The 20,452-nt window shown below is 41.9% G+C and overlaps 1 protein-coding gene and 1 pseudogene across 2 annotated transcripts in view; one reads left to right on the forward strand and one right to left on the reverse strand.

Annotated features, from left to right (window-relative positions):
- Positions 1–2,248: 2,248 nt before the first annotated feature.
- The window catches only part of Cdkl2 (cyclin dependent kinase like 2), a 46,857-nt gene continuing 28,653 nt past the window's right edge, over positions 2,249–20,452 (forward strand). Inside the window, exons 1-5 of one of the 2 annotated variants that reach the window (XM_075942934.1) lie at positions 2,249–3,102; positions 5,929–6,127; positions 12,018–12,212; positions 18,503–18,681; positions 19,980–20,092. In XM_075942934.1, coding sequence (XP_075799049.1) covers positions 5,960–6,127; positions 12,018–12,212; positions 18,503–18,681; positions 19,980–20,092 — 655 coding nt within the window. In that variant the 5' untranslated portion in view covers positions 2,249–3,102; positions 5,929–5,959. The remainder of the gene's footprint in view (positions 3,103–5,928; positions 6,128–12,017; positions 12,213–18,502; positions 18,682–19,979; positions 20,093–20,452) is intronic. The other variant, XM_075942935.1, reaches the window with a different exon arrangement.
- Positions 13,455–17,844, reverse strand: LOC142832919 (elongation factor 1-alpha 1 pseudogene; annotated as a pseudogene).

The following is a 20,452-nucleotide window of genomic DNA, read 5'->3' on the forward strand; positions in this document are numbered from 1 at the left end:
TCCTCACATCTGAATTTTTACCCTTGTGGATCAATTATTTTGTGTCATATCCAAGATTTCACAAACAGCTTTTTCTGATTTTTTGTCTCTTATTTGTCCCTGTTAAATTACTCTTGTCCTGTCCACAGTTATAGTCACTCCCTCCAGTTCTTCATTTTCAAATTACCAGCTAGCCATTATAATTTATCTATTGTCTAGTTGGATACCAGGCTTTCCCCACTGTTCTCTGTTCCTTTGTTTAATCATCTCGTATTACATACCCATTTCTCCATTCTTGCCCTTGAGCTTGTCAAATGGTCAGTTTTCACTGTAAATTCATGGTATCCAGGTTCAGGTGAGCACATAGGACTTTTTATTCTGGTCATATTTGAGTGACTGTTAGAACTACCTACCTGAGGGAGTTTAAGCTTAGAAATTCTTGAGCTTTAGTCTGACCAGTATTTTAGTTACCTTGTTTTGTTTGAGACAGAGTCTCAGTATGTAGCTCTGGCTGGCTTCGAACTTGCTACATAGCAGGCTGGTAGGTTACCTGGGATTAAGGTTCTCACTACCAAGTCAGGCTGCCCAAAACCAGGTTTACTAGAAGAATGAACTTCACTAAAGACCCAGACTAGCTAACGTGCACATGTTCTCTGCTTATTCTCTGTTCTAATGCACCCTTACACTTGGTATCTCACCAATTCTTCACGTTGCCTCCTTAGCTCACATTTTCCTGTTTGAAATAAATAAATATAACAGTTATTTTACTGTTTAAGAAAACAAAGAATCCCATTTGTTTTTCATAAGCTCTCTCTTCTCTCCAGGAATGGGGTTGACCCAGGATGTAATCTTCCTTCCTTCCCTTCCTGGAACTGTTCTCCCAGGTTCCAAAGGGACTTGGACTTCCTGAATACCCTCTATCTCCTTTACTTATTTTCCACTTGCATTGTTTTAAAATGCTTTCTCGGGGCTGGAGAGATGGCTCAGTGGTTAAGAGCATTACCTGCTCTTCCAAAGGTTCTGGGTTCAATTTCTGGCAACCACATGGTGGCTCACAACCATCTGTAATGAGGTCTGGTGCCCTCTTCTGTCCTGCAGACATACACACAGAATATTGTATACATAATAAATAAATAAATATTTTTTAAAAATGCTTCTCAAGAAGTATCACCTGTTCACTTTTGGCCTTTATCCTTTCTGTTCCCATGGATACCAAAGGGTTATTTCAGTTTCAGGGCCTCTTCGAAGGCCCTGAAAAGGTTCCCTTTTGTAAGGCTGGAAAAAAGTAAAGTACTTATGAGCCTCCTATTCCAAACAAACCTCAGTTTATTCATAAAAATTCCTATGAGAGGCTAGAGAGATGGCTCAGTGGCTAAGAGCACTTCCACTCCCGAGGACCCAGGTTTGATTCCCAGCATGCACATGACAGCTCACAAGCTGGCTATAACTCCAGTTCCAGGGGGTCTGACGCCCTCTCCTGACCTCTATGGGCACCAGGCACACTAATGGTGCTCAGACACACATGGAGCCAGAGCACACACAAAATATTTTTTTAAAAAGCTCATGTTTGTTACAGTTTAAAGGAAAGAGATGGGACATATCTTTAGCTTGATCACAGTTCATGACTACATTACGACTCATCTCGGGTTGTCCCCAAAAGGCGATTTCCATAACCCCAGGCTGGTCCTCAAAACTGTAGGTTCGCGAACTAGATTTTAAGCAGCTTGGTGAAGGTAAGTAACTGAGCACTGGGAGATTACTGCAGAACCAACCGAAGAAGAGATTCTAAAAGAATTGTTCTTACACCTTACTATGCAAGAACGACCCCAGGTTGCTGGTTAGGGCATGCCTGGTATCAGGATACTTGCCTGGTTCCAGCTGCTTTAGAAACCAAATAAGATTACAAATTGTATGGCTATTGTAAAAATATTTGGTCTTACAGTCTCAGTCAGTTAAAAACGAGGGAGAGCCCCCGTTTCCCTGCTTCCTGTACGAGTCAGCACACGCAAGATGATGGTCTACAGATCTTGCCCAGTCATGGTTTATCTGTTCTTCAGGCATAAGGAAGGCAAGTTTTAAGCTTCAGCTTACCCATCCTTTCGTGTCTATTCTGGGCTCTACCCCAAATCATGCCCTAGCATGCTGGCGTCCCCAGAGTCCTTTTTCATGTCAAGGCTGTTCACCAAATACCTCTTTTACCTGCCTCTGCTAAACAACCTACTAAGCGCCTCGGTCCACCTCCCGGAACCGAAAGGAAGTGAGGAATCGCGACTGGGCGGAACCTCCCTGGGTGGGGCCCGCGCTCCGCCGCGCCCCGGGCGGGTAAGGTAGGCACCTCTCACGGTCTCCTCAGTCCTCCAAAACCGCCACCTTCGCCCGCCTCGTGGCCACTCGAGGAACCAGCGATCCCTTGAGGGCAGAGGCGGTCTGGCCCGGGCGGAAAGGTCCCTACAAACTTAAGCCCGTAGGTGTGGAGACGCGGGCGTCACCTGACCGAACCTGCGGACTCCAGGTGAAGGGGCGGGGCGGGATGGCGCGGAGCCAATCATAGCGCCTGACGACAGCGCCCCACCAATCAGAATCAGGGAGGCTCCGGCTCTCGCGGGGCGGGCCCGGGCGGGTGAGAGCCGCCCCCTTGCAGCTGGGTGGCCAACGCCTTCGCCCAAGGGTTACTTGGTTGGAGTGGTGCTGCTGCCCGGAGCTGAGCGGACCGCAGGGCTGTTGGCAGGCGGTGCCCTCTTTCCCTAGCTCAGTTCACTGCAGCTCTTGGCCGTGACAGGTGCTTGTGTCCGCGCCTGTCGCGGACGCATTCTGACCCCGGCCCTTCCTCTCTCTGGAGACTGCCTATGGCTGGGGACCGAGTGAGGTTGTTGCCTTGACGACGGCAGCATGCGGCCCGCGGTCCTCGGAAGCGTGAGCTTGCGGAGGGCAGAAGCCAATCTGCCTCCCTACCTGCTTCACCTAGGACCAGTAACTGCGTCCGCAGAGAAAATCCCAATACTGGGATTGCTAGTTTTGCTAGTCAGCATCTTTTAGATCTGCTAGCGAGATGCATATCACCTCCAATTTGTTTCCAAGTTGAAAACCTTTGGCTCTTTCCATGTGAAGGGTTTGGAAGACATAGTAAGTATAATACTTTGTAAAGCCCTGTTATCTCATTCTTTTTATCTATAGAAGATTTCGGTCTGATTTTTAACAAAAGAAAATTGGTGATATTTGAATAGTATGCTTGTATGGCACAGATCCTAGATTACTGTAGTGCCATCGTACCAGGCTCCCTTTTTGTGTGCCACGTGATAGTCATAGATTTAAGAATGGAAGGCAAGAACAAACATAGATTATAAATAACTGAGGAAACAAGGCGTATTTTAGGCCGTGATACTTTTAAGGTATTTGTAGACAGACTCACTTGAACGAGCAGATGTGCTCAGTGTAGTGTGTCCACATGCGCAGTTGGTTGGGAGAATGAACTTGGAGATTGTATGATACTAGCTCATGATATGTTTCAGAGCTCTGTAGACATGCTTAAAGTAATTTTTATTTTGTTCGCTTTGCATCTCCAAACATCTAGGATGCCAATTACAGTATGATTAAAAACAGTCCGGGATATAGTTTCCAGCTATTTGTATTATTGGCATTACTAACCTAAAGCGTGCTCCTTTATAATATATACTTCATGGAAGGCTAAACACTAAGCATTAGAAGGGTTTTCCAAATATAGACGTTTTATTAAAAAGTAATTAAAATTAAAGAGATTTTTAAAATGCCAAATATATGGGAAGCCAGTGCCTGGGACACTGGAAGTAGGTTTTTGTAGAGTCTGATACCCAAACCGAAATAAACTAGTGAAGGGTTTTGGATTTGGTGTTCATGGGGATTGCTTTCATTCCCCCATCACTCTAGTTTGCAGTTTGCAAATCGTGGGTGCTGGATGGTGTCGTTCTGTGGCAGAAAAAAAAAAAACATCTTCTTAACCTGTTGGAGGCCTGGGTTAATATTCTCTCTCTCTCTCTCTCTCTCTCTCTCTCTCTCTCTCTCTCTCTCTCTCTCTCTCTCTCTCTTCCCCTCCCTTCCTCTTTCCCTCCCTCCCTTCCTCCCTCATCTCTATCTCATAAAACCTCAAGAGTTGGAAATGTAATATATACTTTGGATTATTGTAATTTCCTAGAATAAAAAGACAATGGGATTTTTTGTATGTTTGTTGGTTTTCCCTTTGCTCTTCATATGCAGATAGAAAAGGCACTAAAACGTCAGTGGTCTTTACAGTTTTAGCTTCAGATCGCCATAGGACTCCATCAGTATTAAGAGGAAAGAATCGTTTTTGTTTCACAAGTTTGGTGTTTTGTATGGTCAGGCTTTAAAAATCCAACTATGAGTCATTTGAATATAAACTTACCTAATGGTTAAGCCCTTTCAAACCCCTGTAGAAACCAAAGTAGGATCTGAAGCAATGTTTTTTATTCATGGCTACTGGAATTTAAATTTCAAAAACCAGACTTAAAAACAAATAAAATTTATCCTGGACATGGTGGCATACTCTTTTAATCCCAGCACTTGTGAGGCAGAGTCAAATAAATTCTATATAGTATATAGAATATTACTATATTACACCATACTAAGCCCACATTCTACCACTGAGCAACATTTCCAGCCTAAAAACAATGATTTTTTTCTGTATTAAATCATGCAATATGGAAAAAGTTGATTACTGGATTTTCATCAATTATTGATAAAATAAGAAGATTCCATTTATGATTGACTTTATTCAGAAAATGCCTTATAATGAGATAAAAGAATCCTGGTACAGAATTTAAGTCTAATATAGTAATTTAATCAGTATATAAGAAAAGCAGAGAAGGAACTTGTGACATGGCTCAGAGCTTAAGAGCTCTGGCTGGAACCTGGCGTTGGTGGCCCATACCTTTATCCCAGCACTTATGAGGCAGAGGAAGGCAGAGCTCTGTGAGTTCAAGACCAGCCTGGTCTACAAAACAAAACAAAGCCCTGACTGCTCTTCCAAAGACCAGGGCTCAATTCCGAGCATCTCCATGGCAGTTCACTCTACCCGTAACTCCAATTCTAGGGGGTCTGACACCTTCACACAGACACACATGCAAGAAAACACCAGTGCACTAAAAGAAAAAAAAAAGGAAAAAAGCAGAGAAAGTTTATTAAAGATTCAGCCTTGATTCAGTGTATGGAAACAGGATTTCTCTTTTTAGCTCTGGCTGTCCTGGAACTTGCTTGTAGACCAGGTTGGCCTCGAACTCACAGAGATTTGCCAGTTTCTGCCTCCCAAGTGCTAGGATTAAAGGTGTGCACCACCATGTCCAGTAGTTACCTATTTTTATTTTATTTGTATGAATGTTTTCTCTGCACATACGTATGTGCACCAATATGCATGTCTGTGCCTAATGCGTATAGAGGCCAGAAGTGGATGTTGAGTCTTCTGAAACCAGAGCTATGACTGTGATCCATTGTGGGGGTTTTGGGAACCAAACCCAGGTCCTCTGGGAGAGCAGTACATGTTCTTAATTGCTGAGCTGTCTCCAGTCCCAGAATAAAAATTTTGATTTTCATGAAAACCAAATTCAGTTGTGCCCTTTTCATCTCTAAGTGAAAAGGATCGTGCTTTGTGAACGTGTTTTGAACAATAGCTTGTTGCTTCACATATTTAAAAATAAATTTATTTATTAATATGAACTTATACAATCTAAAATGTAAGGTTAGTGGTTTTGATTCCTTTGCATTGTTTATTTTAAATTACATAAACATTTTGAATGCTTAGCTTAGTGTGGGAATGGTAAGAAACTGTGGTAGGTTACAGATAGCTGTGAACCTAGTGACTTGCTGTAACAAAGGAAACAATTTCCCAAGAGTGAATTTGCTGGGAGACTGGAGGAAATGGACTCACTTAGCATTGTTAATGCTATGCTTTGGTTTCCACAGCAAGAAAAATTCCTACTGGTTTTAAATTACAATGGAAAAATATGAGAACCTAGGATTGGTTGGAGAAGGGAGCTATGGAATGGTGATGAAGTGTAGGAACAAAGACAGCGGAAGAATTGTGGCTATTAAGAAGTTCTTAGAAAGCGACGATGACAAAATGGTAAAGAAAATCGCTATGCGAGAAATCAAGTTACTAAAGGTAAGTGCATGCATTGAACTGAAGATTACCTGGTTCTTGTTCAAGGTCGTGTCACATTTGCAGGAAAATGTGTGTGTGGGGGGGAAGTGCACATGTGTGTATGTACATGTGGAGGCTGGAGGACAGCCTTGAGTGTTATACTGCTCAGTGTCTGGCTACCCAGGAACTTGCCAAGTAGAAAAGACTCTCTGGCCAGGGAGCCCCGGTCTTCATGTCTTCACCTTCCCAGCACATGTGTCATGCCTGGGTGTTCATGCAGGTTGGGGATCAAACTCAGACTCCTGTGCTTTGCTGATTAGGTGTCTCCCTAGCCCTGCGTTTTTATATTTGTCCAACTTGGTGCATGCCTGCAGTCCCAGCACTTGTGGAGCAGAGGCAGGTAGGTCCCTGTGAGTTGCAAGCAAGCCTGGTCTACATAGCAAGTTCTAGGACAGCCAGGACCATATAGAGAAAGCCTCTCTCAAAAGAGGCAACAACAACTGTATGTGAGGATTTTCTTCAGGATGCTGTCTCACCAGTAAACAACATGGAGACCTATTAGTAATCATAAATGCTTGGCCGATAGCGTAGGTTTGTTAGTAACTAGTTCTTACAACTTAAATTAACCTATATGTTTTATCTGTGCTCTATCATGGGTCAGTAACTTATCTCAGTACAGACTGCTCATCTTCCTTCTCTGTGTCTCCTTGAGACTTCATCCCCGCACCTAGCTATTAGCCATTTAGCCCTTTATTAAACCAATGAAAGCCACACATATGCACAGTATACAAAAAGATTGTTCCACAGCGTTTCTCCCCTTATGTCTAATTAAAAAGGAAGGTTTTGACTTTAACATAGTAAAATTATATACAACAAAAACAGTTATCAAATAAGAATTACAGTTATAATATCCAGTCCATTTGTATTTGGCAAATTTAGAGAAAATACTCTTTTATTCAGCCTGGTCTACATAGCAAGTTCCATGACAGCCAGGGCTATATAGAGAAATCCTGTCTCAAACAACGACAACCCCCCAAATGCAAAGGATAAGTTTCTTTTCTTTTCTTTTCGGCAATAAGAAACAAACAATTATCCACTTATATAGTGAATGTAAATGATTCTTAAAATATTCGTTTCTCTGCATCTGTCAGTCACCCTCTTACCTACCACCTGTGCTGGGGTCCCAAAGACCATCAAGAACAGGGCTCATTTCTCAGCATAGAGCTGTACCAATGGCTTTGGGAAGTGTGGAATGCAAACCAGCATGGGGTAAAGTAGCAAGGACTGAAATTCTGAGGAAACCCAGGACAAGCTTCCAGACTCTTCTCCCAGCAGAGTCACAAAGGATGTGTGATTTCTTCCAGGAGCAAGTCGTGACAACACATGAAATGATGCCTACTTAGAAAACTCATTAGAAACTCGGTGCCCAGGGACTTTACTAGGGATTTGGCCATCTTGCCAGTCCAATGTCTGGGTGTTTTTCTCTCAATTTTTGTTGACATATAATCATTAAAAGCATTAAAAGTATATGATAATATATATCATAAGAATAAAAACCTGAATAAGGGCCAGGTATGGTGACATATGCCTTTAATACCAGCACTCAGGAAGCACAGGCAGACAGATCTCTGAGTTATGAGTTCGAGGTCAACCTGGTCTACAGCCAGAGCTATATAGTGAGACCCTGTCTCAACAAAACCAAACCTGAATAAGATCCTGTAACCAGCATGTAAACAAAGAAAAAGAGAACATCAAAACATTCTAGAATGGGTAAGATGGCTTAGCTGGTAAAGGTGCTTGCTGCCAAGCCTGAGAACCTGAGTTCAATCCCCAGGCCCCACATGGTGAAAGGAGAAAAACTGATTCCTGTACACACATGCTTACATATATAAACACATGTCATACAAATAACATTTCATAGGAATACCAACCAGCAAGCTCCATACACCTCCTCTGGTCAGTGGCTGTCACCTGCCCCCTGCTGAGAAAACAAGTGATCCTGAGAGCTTTTATAAATTTTTTTTATCATTTTTTTTCCAAGGCAAGGTTTCTCTGTCCTTAGCTGTCCTGGAACTCACTTTGTAGACCAGGCTGCCCTCAGTTAACAAAGATCTGCCTCTCCTCCCTAGTGCTGGGATTAAAGGCATGCACTCATGCCCAGTGTGCTTTTCTTTGTTTGTGTTTTTGGGTTTTTTTTTAAGATTTATTTTTATTTTATATGTATGTGTTTTTGCCTTCATGTATGTTTGCACCATGTGTGTGTGTTTGTGTGTGTGTTGCCAGCAGAAGCCAGAAGAAAGACGGTCCCTGAAACTGCAGTTACAGATGGTTGTGAGCCACCATGTGGGTGCTGGGAATTGAACTCAGATCCTCAGTAAGAGCAGTCAGTGCTCTAACCTGAGTTATCTCAAGCCCCACATCCCCTTTTGGGTAGTATTAGTATGATGTTTCTTTTCTTCTTTTTTAAAGATTTATTTATTTAGTTTGAGTGCTCTAACTGCATGTAAGCCTTTATGCCAGAAGAGGGCATCAGATCCCACTGTGGATGGTTGTGAGCCACCATGTGGTTGCTGGGAATTGAATTCAGGACCACTGGAGGAGCAGCCTTAACTGCTGAGCCATCTGTCCAGCCCCTACTATGATGTTTCTAGTGTTTTGGGCTCCAATTAGCATATTTAACTTCTCCTTACCGTCTCTCCTGATTTGCAGCTCCCATCACGCATTTGCACTGTGCACTCTGAGCAACAATCGTTATGATTCCTCATTTAATTCACAGATTCTCTCTTCCGTGGGTCATTAATCCCGGTTATTGAGTTGTCATTTTGTAGTATTTTTAAAATGCTTTTTAAATTATGAAATATAATCCATATATGGCCACGGAACAATGTTCTCAGTTGGGAACTCCAGCTGGCTGCCTTCGCTGGGCTCCCAGTTTCTGCTGATGTTGGAAGTGCCCGATTGGAAGATGGTTTGCTCTCTGCTGTTTCTGACCATCTGCTGGCAGATGATTTGTTCTTTGATTTTTGCTTGCTGTATACTTCATAGGCTCACTCATTCTAAACCAAATACATGGCTTTCACAAAAAAGACACTTAATACTGTTAGTGATGTATGTAGATTTCTATTTGTTAGCTTCCTGTTGTCTTTTATACTGTTTTTCAAGTCTTTCATCATTTATTCTTTTGCCAGTGTTTCAGCAATTATATGAAACACTATACAACCTTAACTTACTAATGCCCCCGAATAGCTGCTTTTGCAATGAAGATTCTTAGACATTTTAAATGTACTTGTTATGGGGTGGTCACCAGATAAGACGGTTTGGGAATGGTTTTAAGCCTATGGAAAGACTTTATTAGCCAGCTGACAACTGTAATGGGTGTTCAGGATTCCAGTGTAACCCAAGCCTTTCTGAGGGTGAGTTTTTAAGCTCAAAAGCCATGTCCTGGGTTGACATACTTCAGCTAACAAGAGCAGTTAGACGGAGCAGAACTACAGAGCCAACAAACAAGGTTAGTACATCTAGAGACTTTCCTAGAACTATAGACTTGTATGGATTAGACCTTTCAGTTTTGGCAGGTGGTGCTGTCTACATGCTGAGTTTTACAGCCTGAATGGTACTTCCATCATGGAGTCAGCTGTGCTGAGGCATGGGGCCCTGTTATGGTACTTACTCCCTCCTTTTCATCCCTTTCTCCTTACAAGAGAGATATGTTATTACCTCTATGTATTTTAATTCTCTGTATTGTTAGATATGCATAGTTGGCATTTATTGGGATATTTTAATATTATCTTTTGCCAAGCAGTGGTGGCGCATGCCTTTAATCTCAGCACTCAGGAGGCAGAGGCAGGAGGGGCTGGAGAGACGATGTGGCTGGCAGTCATGAGTGCTCACCACTCTTCCTGAGCCCTGCACTGGGTTCCAGCACTCACATCAGGTGGCTTCAAACTACCTGTACTTCCAGCCTCAGGAGTGCTGATGCCTTTTTCAGGTCCTCACCAACATGCTCACATACATGAACTACACTCAGACTGAAGCATAAATAAATAATAAGTAAAAGAAGAAATAATTTACCTGAACACTTGGTTATTTCCCTTTTTATTTATCATCTTCAGTTTTTAGGGTTTCATTGTCTATTTCCATTATGTAGTTATGTTATAGTATATAGTTTAGGGTGACTATATCTGTGTATATATTCGAAGCCATCCTGGTCTACAGAGCAAGTTCCAGGACAGGCTTCAAAGCTACAAAGAAAAATCCTGTCTTGAAAAACCAAACAAAAAATAGAAAACAAAAACAAACAAACAACAAAAAAGACTTCAGTCAGTTGTGATGGTACGTGTTTATAGTCCAAGTACATGGGAAGCTGATCCAAGAGGATCAAGGCTACTTGAATCTCTGCCTGAAATAATTTATTTTCTTTAAAGCAGATTTGTTAGCAAGAAATGCTGTCCATTTTTGTCAGTATGAAAAATATTTTTGTTTTACTTTGTTTTTGAAAAAAAATTATCCACAGAAAATAGAATTCTTTGAGTTAATTACATTATTTCTAAATTTGATTCCACTGTTCTGCTGTCTCAGTGTTCCCGTGAAAAGTTAAGTTAGCTGTCTGTTTTATTGCACTTTTAAAAATAAAGATTTATAGCTGAAGACAGACGCTTAAAAGAAATTCCACACTAGCTCAGAACTGAGTACAATAGAGGGTTATTTATTTAGGGGTAGACTCACAGATGACAGTCCTCTGCACAAGTGGGGAACAGGAACCGAAAGAGAGGCCGGACGCATGCTTTACCTTGGCGTATATAGTATAAGAGGCCATGCCCAAGTGGGCCTGTAACTTAAAGGCTGCTGGCGGTAGGAATTCCTACAGCACATAGCCAGGTACTGTAGCACACGCCTGTAATCCCAGCACTCCAGAGGTCAAGCAGACGGATCTCTCTGAGTTGAGGCCTTCTGGTCTGTGTACTGAGTCCCAGGATAACCAGACCTATGTAATAAAGATACTCTTTCAAAAAATAAAATAAAATGTTTGCTTCCTGCTTCATAGCCATGATGCCCCTATGTGTATAATGTTTGTTCCTGTGTAAAACGGATAAATTGCCCATTTTCAAAATTGTACTTTTTTTTTTACTTAAATACAATTTGAATGGCTGTCTTATTACTTGATCACATATTTTAGTGGTTTCTCCCTTTTAAAGGTGGTAACAGTTTTTTATTTATATTTGATGAGTGTCAATCTGCCATTTTTCTTACTCTTTTCACATAGCATTGTTGAACAGATCTTGGAATTCCTGCCCCTCCCTCCCTTTCTTCCTCTTTCATGTTAGAGATGAACCCAGGACCTTGCTCATGTTGGTTAAGTTATCTGTTACTGAACTGTGTCCTCAGGCCCTTGCATGTTTTTAGTTTTATGGTAATATAATACTTTTGGAGCAGCTAATGGTAAGAGGTTCATTTAGGGGAGAGGACAGGATTTTGCAGGGGGTAACAGAAATCCACCATGGTTCCTAATCATTTCTTTGTGTCATAGGGCTGAGTATAGAATTGAATTCTGTTAACCTTAATTTTCCTAAATTTGTAATTTCTGATTTTTTACCTAATGAAATTCTTTCTTTGTCTGATAGATTCTTTCCAGCAAGTGTCTGTGTGGTTGTTACTGTCTCCCTTCCCTTGTTAATCTTTGGTGCCATTCGGTTCTGAGGATGCTTTTTAATGTTTTTTTTTTCTCATTGACTTTATTATGCTCTCTGAGCAGAGGAACAATATGCTCTTTGCTATTTTAGAGCTCAACTGTTCTTTTACAATATGCACTATATGCATTGCATTTACGTTTTTCTCATGCTAGCATCTTTTAGAGAGAAGTTAATTGCTCATAACTTGGCCTTCTAAAATTATTTTGCATTTTTTATAACAGCAACTGAGGCATGAAAATTTGGTGAATCTGTTGGAAGTATGTAAGAAGAAAAAACGCTGGTACCTAGTCTTTGAATTTGTTGACCACACGATTCTTGATGACTTGAAAGTATTTCCAAATGGACTAGACTATCAAGTAGTTCAAAAGTATTTATTTCAGATTATTAATGGAATTGGATTTTGCCATAGTCACAATGTAAGTATTATGATGCCTATTTTGCAAATCTTTGACTATCTAGATACTAGTAACTTAGTTTAATGAGATAGTTGTTTTGAGTTTGAATTAGTAACATGATTGAAATGAATTGTATTATTCTGATATTGCTGAACTTCATGTGTCATATGATACATGAAAAATTTCTAAAAGATCGTATTTCTAAAAAAAATGGTAGGCCTGCAATGGTTTAGATAAAAGTGGTGTAGGTCCCTGAGGGGCCGCAGCAGGTGGGCAAGGGGTCCACCACCCGAGGCCTCTGTGGGTCCTAGGTGTGCGGGAAGCAGCAGGTGAGAGACAGAGATGAATAGGCATGCCATGCAGAGTGGGTATTTGCTTAGTGGGTTATGGAGGGGGGAGGGAAGGGGAGTGGGAGAGAGAAGAGAGAGTGAGAGAGAAATGGGGGGAGAGGAGAGGAGACCACAGCCACCTCTTTTGGAGGAGAGATGAGCAGAGAGCAAGCAGGTTGGAAGTAGAAGAAAAATCCAATTGCCTCTGTGGGCACAAGGGAGTGAAGTGGGCGGGGCTTGTCCCTGAAAGGACAAGACCATTACAAGTACCTATTAAAATGTTGAAAGGGTACACAATAGACATCCTATTCTCAGTAGCTATATTATGCATTTAGTAGTTGGTTGTAGTTATTTATAGTCTGTACACTAATTTTATAATCTCCGTTTATCTGTTAATTTATTAATCTCTAATACTGATGTATTTAAAGTAAGTTGCAGACATTAGTAACCTTTTGTACACAAGTTGATTGACTGTGTGTGTGCCCATGTCACAGTGTACAAACTTGCAGGAGTCTGTTCTCTTCTACTGTGTAAATCTAGGGAATTGGTTTTAGGTTGTCATGCTTGGTGGCAAGTGCCTTTATCCATTGAGCCATCTATCTAGCCCTGAAGAATGTTAGAATACTAAATACTTCACTAATAAACCAGACTTAAACATTTGTTCATTGGCCATTTTTCTTTTTTCTTTTTTTGGTTGTTCAAGACAGGGTTTCTCTGTAGCTTTAGAGCCTGTCCTGGAACTAACTCTTGTAGACCAGGCTGGCCTCGAACTCACAGAGATCCCCCTGCCTATGCCTCCCATTAAAGATGTGTGCCACCACTGCCCGGTGGCCATTTTTCTTTCTAACATAACATTTGCTGAGTGGATTAGGAAAATTTAAAGTATATACCAAGTAGTATATGTTTTGCTGCCCTATGTTTTTTTTTTTTTTGCCTACTTGTAAAGTATGAGAGTATGAAAATCTCTGTTCTTCTCATCTAGTCTATAGCAACACTTTTTCGTCTGCTGAATGTCATAGAAAAGCACCTACAGGACATAAAATGAGTAACTCAACATATGCTTTTACAGTTTTGCAAAATATTTTATATAATACCTCTTTGTGATTACACTCATCATGAGTGATAGTGGTGTATAGTTTGAAAACTGAAGATAATCCGTTGGTAGAGTTCTTGCCTAGGATACACAAAGTCTTGGGTGTGATTCTGAGCACCACAACCCAGTTATGGTGTACGTTTCAGGAATCCCAGCACTTGGGAGGGTAGAGGCCAGGACAGTTGGCTAAGGAGCAAGTTGGAGGCCAGCCTAGGCCACATGAAACTCTTCTCTCAGCAAATATATAAGAAGGGACTGGAGAGACAATGTCGCAGGCATGAGTGCTCACCACTCTTCCAGAGCCCTGCACTGGGTTCCAGCACTCACAGACTACCTGTACTTCCAGCCTCAGGAGTGCTAATGCCTTTCTCAGGCCCTCACCAACATGCTCACATACATGAACTACACTCAGACTGAAGCATAAATAAATAATAAGTAAGTAAAAGAAAAAATAATTTACCTGAACATTTGGTTGTTTCCCTTTCTTATTTATCATCTTCAGATTTTAGGGTCTTCTTGTTGTCTACTCTCATTATGTAGTTCAGGGTAACTATATTTCTGTGTGTAGAGACATCTAGTTTAATAGGCTTTCCTTGTGAATCCCCTAAATCAATGATCCACTCTCAGAAAATTGATTTTTGAGAAATACAATTTTGACATTGTTTTTATAATGAAACTTCACATAAATCAAGCTTAGGAAACTGAATGCCAGCTTAATAAGTCAGAGATATGTTGTCATAGGAACAGACTACATGATATATAATTTGTTGGATATGCAGGAATTGGATCACTATGAAGTTTTAACATATTAGTAATTTTTCTCATTGCTGTGACATAATCTCTGATCAAAGCAACTTAAGGAAGGCTGGGCTGATCTGGTACACATTTGAGAGTACAATCCATCATGACAGGGAAGTCATGGTGGCAGGAAGGGAGGCAGCTGGTCGCATTGCGTGGCAGTCAGTGAAGCTGGTACTCAGCCTGCTTGTCCCTTTGACTCAGCCCAGGACCCCAGCCCATGGAATGGTGTCCCCCACGTTCAGGATAGGTCTCACTTCAGTTAAATGTCTCTGAAACTGACCTCATGGACACAGCCAAAGGTTTGTCTCTTCAAGTTGATAGTCAAGACTCACTTTGATAAATCCTTCTAATTAAAAGATAACCTGTCCAGTACCAAATGGCCAGCTCTAAAAAACTACAGACTAAATAGGTTGTATTTAGAAATACATTTTCATATAACAACCATGATTAAGGGGCCCCAAATTTGATAGCAAGGAGGAATATAATGTAGAGATTGAAGGGATGAAAAGTAAGAGGGAAACTATATACTTACAGTTTCAAAAAATTAAAATAAATAATTAAAAACAAAGAGACAACCCAGTTTCTTCCCAGTGAGTCTGAAATGCTTAGCTTTGGGTGAGTGCACTCTATGTTCATCCTGTCCTAAGAGTAGGGTGACCAAGGACGTTAGCATATGGTGACATCATTAGCTGGCTTGCTCTCTCTCTCCCCAATCTGTCTCTCTCTGTCTCTCTCTGTCTGTCTCTCTCTGTCTCTTTATCTCTCTCTCTTTCCCTCTCTGTCTCTGTCTCTCTCTCTCTTTTGGAGACAGGATATCTCTGTGTAGCTCTGGTTGTACTGGAACTCACTCTGTAGACCAGGCTGGCCTTGAATTCAGATCCACCTGCCTCTGCTTCCATTGTCTTGCTTTCTGTTGAAGAAAGTGTATTCTGCTTATACATGCATTTCTGTCCCTTTATTTTTTATATCCTTATGACTGATCAGCCTATATTTAACCATGAAGCCTGTCTTCAAGGTACAGGGTTTAATATTTTAATATTGACTGCCTCCACATTTAGAGCATTTCTGTATCTATACAAAAGCTTTTTGTTTTCTCTCATTAAACTTGTTTTGTTTAAGTGGTTTTTCAGCCTGCAGTTCTCAACCCCTTGGGGGTTGAATGACCCTTTCATAGGAGTCTCCGAAAACCATCAAAAACCACAGATATTTACATTATGAGTCACAACTGTAAAGTTAGAGTTATGAAGTAGCAATGAAAATCATTTTATGGTGGGGCACATGATAAAGTGCATTAAAGGGCTCCATCGCTGGGAAGGTTGAGAGCCACTGGTTTAAAATTCTCATTTTAAAACGGGTCTCAAAATTCTGTCACAGATTTTTGTCAAGTTGTTTTCATTAAAACTGTCACATGAAAAAAAAAAAAAGCCGGGTGATGGTGGCACACACCTTTAATCCCAGCACTCAGGAGGCAGAGGCAGGTGGATCTCTGTGAGTTCGAGACCAGCCTGGTCTACAGAGCTAGTTCCAGGACAGGCTCCAAAGCCACAGAGAAACCCTGTCTCGAAAAACCAATAAATAAATAAATAAATAAATAAATAAATAAATAAATAAATAAAATAAAACTGTCACATGTGTGCACACTCACACATGCACAAGCGCAAAATGGTCCGTAAAACACACTCCTTTTGCATGGGCAAGGATAGAAGGGGAGAGGAGAGGAAGGAAGGAGAGTGGAAAAAAATATGGTTCAATAAAAACAATAACCCCCCAAAATCAAAAAACACAAACAAACAAAAAAAAACCAAACACCATGCTCCTTTCCTTAGACATTTCATGAAGTTAGCGCTATCTTCTAGCTTCCTGCCAGAACGGCAATCACTCTTCTTTAAACTCCGCAAGCTGTAATCTGTGAGAACCATATGACAGTGCAGTGCAGGGACATAGGGCTCATTTGACCCGGGGGTCCAGGATAATCGCCTGAGCCGTGAAGTCAGCTGCTTCCATTGGTGCGTCATTTTTGCTGTCACCAGCAACATTGCCGTGTCTAACATATTTGACAAACACATGCTTGACATTGAAGCTCACACTGTTCTCAGGAAGAGAACACTCAAAGTCTCATTGTTATATCAACAGACCATGTTTCTGTTGTGACATTGAAGCAAAGGCAACCATCCTGCAGGTTTGGGAATACCAGTCTTCCCTTGGCCCACAGGGACAGTAACCATGCCACCAATATCATAGACATCCTGGAGGGCCAGTTGCAAAGCTGCTATCAGTGTGGTCCCACTGGCACTGCCATCCTTCTGGGTGCCATTCTGTCCCTTGAGCTAAGGTGTATTATAGCGCTTGGCTCAGCACGTCATTACCATTCCAACCAGAAATTGGTACAAATGCTACTGGTCAGGGTTGTAGCCAATTTTCTTTTTTAAAATTAATCTTTACATTTATTTTATATACCAACCAGTTTCCCCTCCCTCCTCTCCTCCCATTCCCTCTCTCCACTTCCTTTCTATACCCCCATCCACTCCTCAGAAAGGGGCAGGCCTCCCATGGGAGTCAACAAAGCATGGCATATCAAGTTGAGGAAGGACCAAGCCCCCCCTCCCCCATCAAGGTTGAATTAGGCATCCCATCATAGGCTATGAATAGGTTTCAAAAAGCCAGCTCATGTGCCAGGGTCAGACCCTGGTCCCACTGCTAGGGGCCCCACAGACCAAGCTATGTAACTATCACCCACATGTAGAGAGTCCAGGCCGGTCCCATGCCAACTCCTAGCTGGAGTCTGTCTGTGAGCTCTCACAAGCTCAGGTCAGCTGTCTCTGTGGGTTTCCCTGTCATGGTCTTAATTCACACCCCTCCCCCACTGCATATATAATTCCTACTCCCTAGCCAGTTTTCTTAATGTAGGTGCTGATTTCCTTAACATTACTTCCCATCTCTTCTGGCTATGGGGTGGCTCAGTGGAATCTATTTTGTTGACACCAACAATTAGCTGATTGATGTCCAATGTTTAAGCCAGAAGGGCATGCTCAATGGTCTGCCCATTCTTAGAGATACCAGTTTCAACTTCACCAACATCAGCCATAACAATCAGGACAACACTGTCAGCATGAGCTTGGCCTGTAATCACGGTATTGATTAAATCTCTGTGTCCTGGGCCACCAATGATAGTCACACTGTATTTGCTGGTCTCGGACTTCTGCAGGGAGATGGCAGTAGTTATTGCAGCTCTCATGCAGCTTTCAGTTTGCCCCAGACGCAGGTGCACTTGAAGGAGCCTTCTCCTGCTCGGCAGCCTCCTTCTTAAACTTTTCCTTAGTTTGTTTGCCAATTCCACCACATCCGTAGATCGGATGGCCAGTCCTGGAGGCTTGGCTGACTCCGCACGTCCAGCAATGGCAATGTTTCTATGAGTCTTTTTCTTTCCCATTTTGTCTTTGAATTAGTGGTGTTCTGATGCAAACCAGTAATGAAAAAGAAACGTTCATTTTTGATGAGAGAACGGACCTCACTCTAATTTATGAGTTCCATCAAAGCAGTAGCATTTCCTGAGGTCACACTGCTTTTTCCTACTCCACTCTCAAATTCTCCTAGGTTATGTTTCTGTATCCTGCTTTCTCCTTACACTCCTATACCTCTACTGCCTATTCCCAGCCCTCTGTAAGTGGAAACTATCATAGCACCCATTTCAGGGGGTTGTGTGTTAAAATCAGTTAAAGTGTGTAAAACTTCATGTAGTGCCTGACACATGTGTTGCCAAGTGGTTGCTAACATATTACAATATTAAAAAATCTATCATAAAGCTTATCTCTTCCATAAAAATTTTCCTTGACGACCCCTAGTCTTCAACAACGTGTTTATTTCTTGGTCTTGACAGTAGTAATTGACTGAAAGTTGATTTGATGGTTAATGATACGTATTTTATTTAATATCTTTGCTGGTTTAGCTAATCCTTGCAGCATGGATGTTCTGTTGCCTCACTTGTGCCGTACTCTGAGAGGAACAGCAGTGGTGCCCTGCTCATGGCAGGCACTGCCCCCCCATTAATTTCTTAACACATTTTATGTTCTGTGTGTGTTTTGTCTTAGATCATACACAGAGACATAAAGCCCGAGAACATACTAGTCTCTCAGTCTGGTGTTGTGAAGCTATGCGACTTTGGATTTGCACGGACGTTGGCTGCTCCTGGGGAGGTTTACACTGACTACGTGGCCACCCGGTGGTACCGAGCTCCAGAACTGCTGGTTGGTGACGTCAAGTATGGCAAGTAAGAGTCAGGAATGACGGCTCAGATGCAGAGTCTTCAAGATGGGATGTGTCTGTAATGAATGACCCACTTAACACTGAAAGGCAGGCCTGGATTCAATTTTTAGTGAGTGGTTTGTAACAATCCCTAGTACATTCTCTTTGGAGGTTCTTTTAAAAATTTCCTTTGAGGGCTGGGTAGCTCAGTGGAGCCCTTGCCTGCTGCAGTGAGAGATCCTGGTTTTACTTTACAGGATGCCAGAAAAAGGTAGTGATATAACCTGAGGTGGATATACTTACTTTAAAGGGAAACTGAGTTATTTGAATGGTCAGAAAGAAATGTATTTATTAGTGTCTGGAGGGATGGTCCAGCAAGCACAGAGGGCACCCGAGTTTCCAGCACCCATTCTGGTGGCTCACAACTGCCTGCAGCTCCAACGGCAGGAATGATGCCTCTACTCTCCTTGGGCACCTGCACTTATGTACACGCCCTCATCACGCGCACTTAGTTTAATTAACAGTTAAGTAGGGCGGGGCAGCGCACGCCTTTCACCCCAGCACTTGGGAGGCAGAGGCTGGTGGATCTCTGTGAGTTCAAGGCCAGACTGATCTACAAGAGCTAGTTCCTGAACAGGTTCCAAAGCTACAGAGAAACCCTGTCTCGAAAAACCAAGGAAAAAAAAAACCTTTTTTTAAAAAAAAGATTTTCAAAATGTAAGTTGTCTTTATAAGAGGGAAAGACTATAAATTTTACTTTTGGCAGACATTTTCCTAAAACATTTTCTATAATTTTTGACGACATTAGACATCCAGTAATCTTTTTTGAATTACTGGGTTTTCATTTTACTTCACTGTTATAATTTTTGTAATATTTTGTAATTCAGCCATGACTGGGCAACTTCAGAGTCTCTGGCTCTATGCTGGCATGTTATTTTAGTTCTGACTAATGGTTACTCTGTTGTCAGTGACCACCTCTTTTCTCTGCTGTGCTTTGTTTAGCATCCTGAGAACTACACTGAGAGCCTTGTTAGAGTGAGTGCTGAAGGGATGGAGGGAGCACAGGCGCTCAGCGGCACTGCAGAGCCTTATTTTCAGAATAAAGGACACATAGCCAGTGTGGCTTTTCAGGATCTTTCTTTCTTAATAGCAGATGGTTGAAGCTTCTAGGTGTCTCACATATTAAAATAGAGGGTTTGAATTCTTATAGAGAAATGACTTTAAGTGACAAGGTTTACTTCTGTGCCTCTCCGTGCCAAGAAGATGCAGGCATGGGGAAGGTGTCAGGATGCCACGTCTTACATCACCTCACTTTTTTTCCAGGGCTGTTGATGTCTGGGCCATTGGTTGTCTGGTCATTGAAATGCTCATGGGGCAGCCCCTATTTCCGGGAGAATCTGATATTGATCAGCTACACCATATCATGACATGTTTAGGTAAGAGTGTACATCTGTGATTCAAATTTTACAGATGATGCTTATTTATGCCGGGCGGTGGTGGCTTTTAAGGCCTTTACAGTAGCAGGTCTGTCTGTCTAGGCTGATCTTGCACACGCAGAATCCCTCTGTCTTTACAGTAGCAGGTCTGTCTAGATTGATCTTTTTTTAAAAATATTTATTTATTATGTATACAATATTCTGTCTGTGTGTATGCCTACAGGCCAGCAGAGGGCACCAGACCCCATTGCAGATGGTTGTGAGCCACCCTGTGGTTGCTGGGAATTGAACTCAGGACCTTTGGAAGAGCAGGCAATGTTCTTAACCTCTGAGCCATCTCTCCAGCCCCTGTCTAGATTG

The sequence above is a fragment of the Microtus pennsylvanicus genome, chromosome 12 (assembly GCF_037038515.1).
Source record: "Microtus pennsylvanicus isolate mMicPen1 chromosome 12, mMicPen1.hap1, whole genome shotgun sequence".
NCBI classification, from domain to species: domain Eukaryota; kingdom Metazoa; phylum Chordata; class Mammalia; order Rodentia; family Cricetidae; genus Microtus; species Microtus pennsylvanicus.